This window comes from Cottoperca gobio, chromosome 15 (genome assembly GCF_900634415.1).
Source record: "Cottoperca gobio chromosome 15, fCotGob3.1, whole genome shotgun sequence".
Lineage (NCBI taxonomy): Eukaryota > Metazoa > Chordata > Actinopteri > Perciformes > Bovichtidae > Cottoperca > Cottoperca gobio.
The window spans coordinates 21,614,708-21,625,047 of record NC_041369.1 but is presented as its reverse complement, the minus strand read 5'-3'; the positions used below and the strand labels follow the sequence as shown (position 1 = coordinate 21,625,047).

The following is a 10,340-nucleotide window of genomic DNA, read 5'->3' as shown; positions in this document are numbered from 1 at the left end:
CTCTCTGTCTCTGTCTCTCTCTCTCTCTCTCTCTCTCTCTCTCTCTCTCTCTCTGTCTCTGTCTCTGTCTCTCTCTCTCTCTCTCTCTCTCTCTCTCTGTCTCTCTCTCTGTCTCTGTCTCTCTCTCTCTGTCTCTGTCTCTTCTCACATCGTCCATCTGTCCGTCTTTCCTCATTTCCTCATTTCCTCTGTGCTGTCTGTCATCATGCCTATCACTGCCCTCTGCTTCTCTATCTCTGCTATACTGGAGTCATTACCGTAAGAAAAACGTGAGCGCACACACACACCACACACACACACACACACACACACACACACACACACACACACACACACACACACACAGCTGTCTCCCATGGGATGGGTGGGGGAGGTGGACTAGAGAAACCAGAGCTCAGGGTTCACTTACTGGGCGATCCCACCTTCCCACTACTCACTTTAACTCCAACGTGTCGGCCACAGCTTTAGTGCTGTCAGCTTCTGTGTAGAGTCAGTTAGCAAGTCTCACGCTAACCTCAAGCTAACTGGTGAACACGTTATTACAACAGATGCTGTAGACTTCAGGGCTGTTTTCATAAACATCTGGTGGAGATATGAACCTCTCTAAGCTCCAGATCTTGCTGCCGTGGATCCTCGGGGTGCTTGCCGGTAAGTCTACCTGTGTGTTGTGTGTGTGTGTGTGTGAGTGTCTTACTGTCGCAGTGCAGGTCCTGAAAACATTTGAATGAAGAGGTAAATGTATCCTGCTCCCAGGGACCAAAGCTGAACAATGCCACCAACTCTAACTCTAAAGAAGGACTGGCTTGTTTCTACAGCTCCAAATCTCACCAGCTTCAACTATTTAGAACTTTTTATGAAACCCATTAAGTGGAGATTGTGTGTGTTATACGTATTTAGTTCTGGTGTATCGAGCAGTGCTCAGAAACAGGACACAGCTTAATGACACATGGCCAGAGGACCAGAAGAAAAGCCACTGTGGACACTAAGGGAAGGCACAATATATCATGATATCTCCCACCGTACTACGTGCATATCCGAAGAAATAGCGAAACAGTTTACTAGGAATCTTTGCATTTGACATTCTGACTGTTACTTTCTGTGCAAAGCACTTGTAGAAATGTGAGCATGTGTCCTTCAGCTTCCCTAAAGGAAGCAGCTCAGCGTTGTTAGTATTCCTCGCTGCATTCATATTTAAGGCATTTACTGTAGCTGCTGTCCTCTTCAAGAGAGATTTATATTATCAGTGAGTAGGTACTGGGAGTCTTTGTTCAAGGACACATGCTTGTTGATGCACACTCTGTCTCTTGGGGGGGGGGGGGGGGGATTAAACCGGTAGACATTCAAATACTGGACCAGGCGTCCCCATGCCTCCCCGCATCATGGATCACTTTACAGATTAGAGAGTCATCCTATCACACATTAATTAAATGCTCATACTCTTGTATTTCAAAAGCTTTGAAAGAAAGTCAGTAATTATTACAGAGAACGTGTGATTTAAGATTAACCGTGAATGAAATTATGCAGATGGAACAAGAGCAGAACACATTCCCAGTGTCCTCTGTTGATCGCATCACCATTACAATAAAAGTACCTTCACAAAGATTAATAACGGCTGAGAAATGCTTAAATATGTATCAGAATATAGAGTTGGATTGAATGAGCTGCGTCATGAATCAACCTGAAATGTCTCGCACAGAGTTATGATCAGGTCCAAATAGAAAAGTGTTTTACATTATTCTTATACTACTTTTCATTAACACGGTGCATTCAATACACTGATTTTACCTGGGGTTTTTCAGTTCCATCTATTAAAATGAAGCATGTCTGCACCAGTGAGATTAACAGCCTATAAATATCAATAGGAATTATTTGTATTTATCCTTTCCAGTTGAGTGATGTGGCTACTGGCACATATCATGAAACACACTGGTGACAAATGGATGTGGAGGCCAGATAGAGGTGGTGTCAGGATGAATGGATGCAGCCTGGAAGCCACCAGTTGGACATTATCTGCATCGCTGCAGATGTGCAATAAAAGATGGAGCTCACTCACTAAATCATTTGAAGGTCTTTATTCGTGCTGCACGTCCACTTTGAAACATATTTACGAGCTTGAGCTTGTTTGTCAGCAGCCTAGATCAGACAGATTATTCCAGCCGACAGACATGACGGTTTAGTCTCATGTTAAATAAATCAAGATCTTCAGATACAATAACTTCATGCCACTCGTTTGGAGGAGTTACTGCCATATTTGTTTAATGTGTGCTATGTTATGTTAGATATATGTGCAATCTTTATAACGATCCAGTTAGCGCTATTTATTTTAGGTTGCATTTAGTGATGTAATCTATACAAGCAGAACAGTTTCAGATATGAACGACACATTTCCCTTTTGGTGCATCAGCCAGAAACACAAAGTATCTTTGCATGTTTGTCTATCATATGCAAGAATTTAATTAAAGAATAGAAATAATTCACAGTCAATAACTTTAATAGACAAGAATGCAATGCAGCGAGAGGTTTATTTTAGTCATCACAGACACAATACACTGATATAGTCAGCTCAACCATGTCTGACTGAATGCAACGCTTCATGCTCATTCTCTGGGGATTACAGAAGTGCACTAGGAGAGCAGACACATGACGCATTGCTCAAATGCAATGTTGGACCGATTCTCTTTCCTCAACAGCTTTTTCCCAGCCTGTCACAAGACATTTCAAGTTTTCATTACGCCTCCGACATCATCATGGACTCAAACGTCACTCGAGATTATCTCCACATCCACACTTTTGTTACTTCTCAGCTAGAAAGTGTCGGAGAACAGATAAAGCCGGAGCAGTTTTATATTGCAACAGCAGTTCAGCATAACGCGGAAATTGGGGTTGAGAGTTGTTGATGATTGACAGCTCCAAGTGGCTCCTCTGTCTCCACCTTCCCTGCAGTCTATTTCTGTATGTGGCCAGATCAAAGCGTGCTAGCAGGACAACAGACCGGGGAGCAGGCAGCAGGTGACACACAGAGACGATGGCAGACAGCCAGGGACATGAACATCGGCGCTGTGCACCACACTCCTCATCCACACATCATTGAGAAAGATGCCAAAAGAAGCCATGAAAGGAAACCAAAGACCAACAAATGCCCTGTGTGTGTGTGTGTGTGTGTGTGTGTGTGTGTGTGTGTGTGTGTGTGTGTGTGTGTGTGTGTGTGTGTGTGTGTGTGTCCACTGCTCTTACTGGCGAAATGAAACGAGATCCTCGCCTGCACAGTTGAGGCTGAGTGTGGATTGCCGGCAGATTCCAGAAATAACATGCAAAGGATGTAACTTGGGTCACAACCTGGCTCTTATAAAGTAATGCTTTTTAAAAAACAACAACTGTACGTCTGTTTGCTTGAAAGCCCTTTTTATATGCAGAGGTGTTAAATGCCGGTTAACTGTCCTGAACTCTAACTGATTCAGACTTAATGTCAAGTGGATAGGCCAGGGCTGCTTTTCCCGAACACCCTGCTAACACTCAGATTAGGTTCCGCTCCGAGGGTTTAAACACAAACATACTTGATCGCAGAGCTTAGACAGCTCATGGGACATTCAGTGCGGAGGCTTTTCACCAACATGGCATGCCAGTCACTGCTGTTGCTGTTGATCTGTCTGCATGTGCGTGTCCCTGCCGCTCTCATCTGATATTTCCTCTATCTTCTCGTCTCCTCCCGTGCAGCTCTCTCAGCCACGTTGAAAGGTTTCAGGTTGCTGGTTGGTTGTAAGCCTGGGAAATGTTTGCTGTGTGAATCACAGTTAAAAGCAATCTGCTGGCCTCCCGCTCGCTTCAGCTGTGACTTTAGTTCCCTTGGTAAAACATGTGTGGGGGACATGGGCGCCAGCTGGGTATGGCAATATGTCATGCTGTGCACCTCAGCCAAAGTGAGCCCAAAATAAAATGTGTTGTGAATGTGTGAATCAGAGTTTGTGGAGGCACACATTGAAAAGATTTAAATCTCTTCAGAAGATGAGACTCACGTAAAGAGTGTGTAACAAAAGATGATGTTTTGTGTACGTCTGTGTGTCCTAGGTGTCGCTGTTGTGCTCCGAGGATGAGACTCGTCTGGTGAAAGACTTGTTTACTGGCTACAACAAGGTGGTGCGTCCCGTGAACCACTTCAGTGACGCCGTGGAGGTCACCGTGGGACTGCAGCTGATACAGCTCATCAGTGTGGTAAGGGAGAGGGGAAGAGTTCGTATGGGCCAAAGCAAAATACAGAAAGATTTAAGTGACAAGAAGTTATTGCTCACAACATCTTTCACTTGAGGTTTACTCCAAATACTTAAGAGTTGTGTTTGTGACTGACTTCATTTCTGCATTTTACATAAAGAAAGAAATAAAGAGCGTACAGTAGATTAACTCTTTTATGGCTCTTGTACCTTCAATGCAACTGTAATTATAGATCCACTTTGGCAGTAAGCATCGTACTCTCAAGCAAGTACTTTCAATCCCTGGGACATGTATTGCACAAATTAAATACACATCTTATTAAACTGCACAAATTAAAACTGCGTCTTATTTTTTTTTAAAGACAGCAATTTGTATTAATTTACTAGAAATGTTGTAATTGCATTACAAGGTTAAAGGCAGTAGACTTGGCTCCGCTCTTCATGCAGTTGCAGTTGCAGTCAGGATTTACGAGCAGACATATTGGCAGCATGGTTTCACTTCTCGATTGTTGTTAACTCAATGATGCTAGGTTACTTTAATACCTTAAAGGTTAAGTTAAATATGGGATTTATTCAATTACTAACATCCAAACATAAGCAAACAGTCACAGCTGAGAGCTGTCACACTGTACTTGGCACTGAAATAAACAAAGCAGGTCTGAAAACACCTTGTCAGTGAACACAGGCAGAATTATGTGAACAGACAATATTCAATTACCATTTTCAATACTCAAGGAACCATGTTTCTGTCACATACAGACAGCCTTTACACTCTATGATGGAATGGCAGCCAAGAAAATACAAACATATTGTAAAACAATCATGAATTTGGGCACACTGTTAAAACCCAAGGCTACTGCTCGCATAAATCCAGCCACGCTGTAATTGAGAACACAATGCAACAAGGTGATGGAGACCTAAAGACAACAGGCATGCCACCCATAACGTAGCACCAGGGTCATAACAAGCTCGTCTCGGTGATGGCACGGCGGCCATAAAACACAAGCAGCATAAAACAAGCACAACGCCGAATAAAAATAAAATGCCCTTGTAGCTCTCCTTCTGCGTCCGGGCTGTAAAGAGGGGGACACTTCCATGGCACTGAATGTATGAAGTGAATAACAATTAAAAACACTCAGGGTTAAGTACCTTGCCCTGGTATTGAACTCACGACCTTCGGGTTGGGAAGGTGTACCACCAGACCACCCATATTGTCTCATGCCATGGCACAGCAGCAGCAACACACCGGAGTACTTCATAATATATGCAGTGAATTAGTACACCAAATGATCTAAAGTCTTCCAATTTTGACCCAAGCAATGGTTAAATGTGAACCTGAAGTGGAAGCATGTGGAGCACCAGAGTCCCTTAAAGCTATGTATGTTTTTAGGTGTATGCCACCAATACTACAGTATATATAGAGCCACAATAACAAACACACAGGCTCAGTCGTGGCACAGCGGACACATGTGATGCAAATAAAAACGAGTTGCTCCCACTGGCTGTAAATATGGAGACTATCGCACTGTTTGGAGTGAATAGTAAAACAAATTAAAAGTTTAAATATGGACACCAGAGTCCCTTCAACATATGCCACATAGTGTAGAGCAGGGGTGGGGGACCTCCGGCCCTCGAGGTAATTCATAAACACACGCAAACAAATCAACTAGAAAACAAAACCCAAAAACTAGACAGCAATAGAATAAAACGTTTGACTCACTGTTTTTCCTGGCCAAGGTCAGGGTCCTTGAACACAACACGAGCGGAACGTCATGTCATGTCAAAAAACTAATTAAAGGAGACGGTCAGTGACGTCAGTGAACGCAGCATGGTGAGTGTAAACAAGAGAAAGGTGGATGCAGAATGTTGCACTTTCCAGGAGAAATGGACGAAGGATTATTTCTGTGTGGAAGTTAAAGGCCAGTGTGTCGAGTTTGTGCCGACGCGCTAGCTGTGATGAAAAAGGCTCTCGAGCGTCAATACAGCACTAAACATGTCAAACTGCACGAGCTCAAAGGACGAGTGTCTTAAAAACAATGTGCAGAGGTTATGAGTTCAATAATTAGTACGGTCCATGAAGGAGTTTGTAAAGATTGAAATGGCTCTTCATAGGAAAAAGGTCCCCCCCCCTCTCCTGCTCTAGCTCTGGTTTGTTAATCTTCATATTAATGATTCAAAAGGAAAACGTTGCCTCTCAATGTGCTTTTAATTGTTTATTCTGAACTAATTAAAATGACACAGATTCCAATACAACACAAAATAAATTACTACAAGCAAACAAAGCAAATTTAGATCTGAAGGCAACGTGTTTCTAAAGTGTTCGTCTTGTTCTTCTCTCAGGATGAAGTGAACCAGATCGTGACGAGTAACGTTCGTCTCAAACAGGTAAATGTGACGTTGGATTCTGCAAAACAAAAAGGCAAACCGTTCTTTTAGAACTCCCAATAACAATGGTTATATTTGTTTAAAAAGAAAAGAAGCTACTTTTATAGTCAGTCAGTCAAGATTATTTAGATTATTTAAATAATGCTAAGCTTTGCTCAGAACTGTCATTATCATAAACTAGTTATCAAAATGTATCTGCTGTAGAATTATATATAGCTGCATGTGCAACAAGTATATTTGTTCTATCATATATTTAAATGATCTGTATTTACCTGGTAAATATAATCACAAATTAATGATTTTTGCTATTTTAACTTAATTTAAATAACGTCATGAAATGTATACAGTGAATAGGATTTTAACCCTCAGCTGTAAATAACAACTAAAGTCCTCCTCGATCAGTGCGTTAGTGACTAAATGATCTAAAGTGTTCCTATGTTCACCCCAGCAATGGTTAGACGTGAACCTGAATTGGAATCCGGATGACTACGGAGGCATCAGGAAGATAAGAATCCCTTCAACCGACATATGGAAACCTGACCTGGTGCTATACAACAAGTAAACACACACTCTCTGTCTTTTTATATTCTCAAACACACTCTTACATTTCCCTTAAACACGTCGCTGCTCCTCTCCTCTGCAGTGCCGACGGTGACTTTGCCATCATCCATTTAACCAAAGGCCTGCTGGAGCACACCGGGAAGATCACGTGGAACCCTCCGGCCATCTTTAAGAGTTACTGTGAGATCATCGTCCTGCATTTCCCGTTTGACCTGCAGAACTGCAGCATGAAACTGGGAACCTGGACGTACGATGGACTGCTGGTCATCATCAACCCGGTGAGTGGAACTTATACATGCATAGGGTTATACTGATGTCACTCGTTATCCCTTTTATATTGTTGGGCTTTCTTGTGTTTTAGGACAACGATCGGCCTGACCTCAGTAACTTCATGGAGTCGGGTGAATGGGTGTTAAAGGACTACAGGAGCTGGAAACATTGGGTTTACTACACCTGCTGTCCCAACACGCCATACCTCGACATCACCTACCACTTCCTGATGCTGCGGCTGCCTCTCTATTTCATCGTCAACGTCATCATTCCCTGCATGCTGTTCTCTTTTCTCACCGGACTGGTCTTCTACCTGCCTACTGACTCCGGTACGTAGCTCTGGGCGGGTTCTGGAGTTGGCACATTTGACCCATTTGAAATGTATTTGCTCACATGTGGCTTATATCAGATCTGCATTGTGACCCCCTTGGTACAGGTAATAATGGTAAAAAATCAAATGCATTAACAATTCAGCTCAAAATCATGTCAGCGCTGTGCAATACATGTCAGAGATAATCGGCACCATGGCGTGTAAAAGCAGCCTGAATGTCTGTCTCTGCGTCCACCTCTCTGTCTCCAGGTGAGAAGATGACTCTCTCCATCTCTGTCCTGCTGTCTCTGACCGTCTTCCTGCTGGTTATTGTGGAGCTGATCCCCTCCACCTCCAGCGCTGTTCCTCTCATAGGGAAATACATGCTCTTCACTATGGTGTTCGTCATCGCCTCCATCATCATCACCGTCATCGTCATCAACACGCATCACCGCTCGCCCAGCACGCACACCATGCCCGCCTGGATCCGCAAGGTTGATGCTTTTACTATCTACCTGTGACGACGGGAGAAACGTGGCATGTGACTGATATCATCCGCTTGTGTCTCAGGTCTTCATCGATACCATTCCCAACATGATGTTCTTCTCAACAATGAAGCGTCCCAGTCAGGAGATCCGGCAGAAGAGGTCGTTCCCCACTGACATGGACATCTCTGACATCTCAGGCAAGGCTCCACAGAAATGACACAAACATTTTTGACAAGTGGGACATGTTCTGGGCAGGGAGCCAGACAGTGAGCATGCTCGAGTTGCATGCAGTTGAACGTTCTTAGATAATGTGAGTCCCAGAAATAAGTCAGTGGCAGGATACCAGGAGGTCTCTTCAAATGTGTCACCTTCAGATGCACACGTTTGGGTATTGAGGAGACAGTTAAGGTCGCATCTTGAAGGCACGAGTCTCGTGATCTGCTTGTTTTATGTCTCTGTGTCTCCCCTGCAGGTAACCCCACACCCACCAGTGTCACCTACCAGTCTCCCTTCGCTAAAAACCCGGATGTCCGCAGCGCCATTGAAGGGGTGAAGTACATCGCCGAGACCATGAAATCAGACGAGGAATCTAACAATGTAAGACACAAATGTTTAACTCCAAACCCTTTACCAAGTCTAGATGTTGTATTCTAAATATAGACAATGAAATAGTGATGTCACCATCGCACCATCGTGAGGTTGCCTGGCAACAGGGGAAATCAGTGTCACTTATCAATTAGTAAACACATTTACATTCGTCTAAAGTCAGAGATCCTCCAACTTGTCTCCCTCGCTTCCTCTTCTCGTCTCATCCCAGGCATCAGAGGAGTGGAAGTTCGTCGCCATGGTGTTGGACCACATCCTGCTCTGCGTGTTCATGGCCGTGTGCATCATCGGCACGCTCGCAGTCTTTGGCGGGAGACTCATCGAGCTCAACACGCTGTAGAGGCACTGACCCGATGTGTCGTCAGAGTCGACGTCACACTTCGACGTGCGTCCTGTTAATAGATCGGTTCAGGTTGTTTCTTTAACCCTTTCAAATGTACACGTCTGGGTATCTACTGAACTCCAGGAGGCTGCAGATGAGGTCGCATCTTAAAGGCACGAGTCTCGCGATCTACTTGAAGCGGTCGGTTCTTTGTGCAGTGTTTTATTGCTGCGAACAGCACAAGTGATTTTGTTTTGTCTTTAGTGGCAGCTTGATTTAAGGTCTGAGTCAGAGGACGTTCGGAAATGTTCAAACCTTTAACATGAGAACCTTTTCACGTCGATGGAGATGTTTAATTCTATTTCAATCTAACTTTATTGCCAGGTGTAAATGAGTAATGACAGTCTTGGTCGTCGAGTGCAGGCAATACATATTTCTGCCTGGAGGTTTTATTGTTTGTTTTGCCTGACACTGGACTTCTGAGCTTCTCATTTATATTTATGGCTCACGGTTGTGAATTGTGTAAATATTCATGGGTTAGCGACACGGTTTGCTTCGTCACCGACACGTATAAATTCCTCTTTAACCTGTTGTACAGTTTGTTAAGCGCTTATTAGTTTTTAGTATAATTGTTCGATAAATTATCTGCTTTTAAATCTGTCACAGCTCAGAGATGTGTTGCAGGTAAATGTAGAGCCAACAAAGACTTGTTACGCTACAATACCTGACATCAAAGGTATCATTTTAATAAATGAGGTCAAACAATTCTCTCATTTAGAGAACATGATATTAAAGCTAATAGGAACTGTGCGTGTTGTACAATAACTAACATATTAAAGTGAGTGAGTGTTACCACAGCTGCGACCGTCCATTCACTTCTTTAATAATACAATAAAACTTCTGCTGTCATATTGTCCTGATCATTTATTGTCTTTTAATATATATTTGGTTGTGTAATGTGAAAGAGTAACAAATAAAATACATATTATATGCACATATATTGGATTACTTCCTACCATTTTATCTTTCTTGGTTGTGTTATAAAGTATTTTATATACGTGATTTATTGACTTCACTAACCTGTGACGTGCACTAACCTGTGACGTGCACTAACCTGTGACGTGCACTAACCTGTGACGTGCACATGGACAGCATGTAAGAACCACAACAGAACCTTCACTTGTTGAAAAACC

General features: G+C 43.1%; 1 protein-coding gene across 1 annotated transcript; it reads left to right on the top strand.

Moving 5' to 3' along the window:
* The first annotated feature begins 442 nt into the window (after positions 1–442).
* LOC115019772 (acetylcholine receptor subunit alpha-like) lies at positions 443–10,122 on the top strand. Its single transcript, XM_029449355.1, has 10 exons — positions 443–662; positions 4,066–4,209; positions 6,546–6,590; positions 7,039–7,148; positions 7,234–7,429; positions 7,513–7,750; positions 8,002–8,225; positions 8,302–8,416; positions 8,692–8,816; positions 9,037–10,122. Exons 1-10 carry the CDS (start codon positions 594–596, stop codon positions 9,163–9,165), a joined length of 1,395 nt encoding a protein of 464 aa, XP_029305215.1. The 5' UTR covers positions 443–593; the 3' UTR covers positions 9,166–10,122.
* The last annotated feature ends 218 nt before the right edge of the window (positions 10,123–10,340 follow it).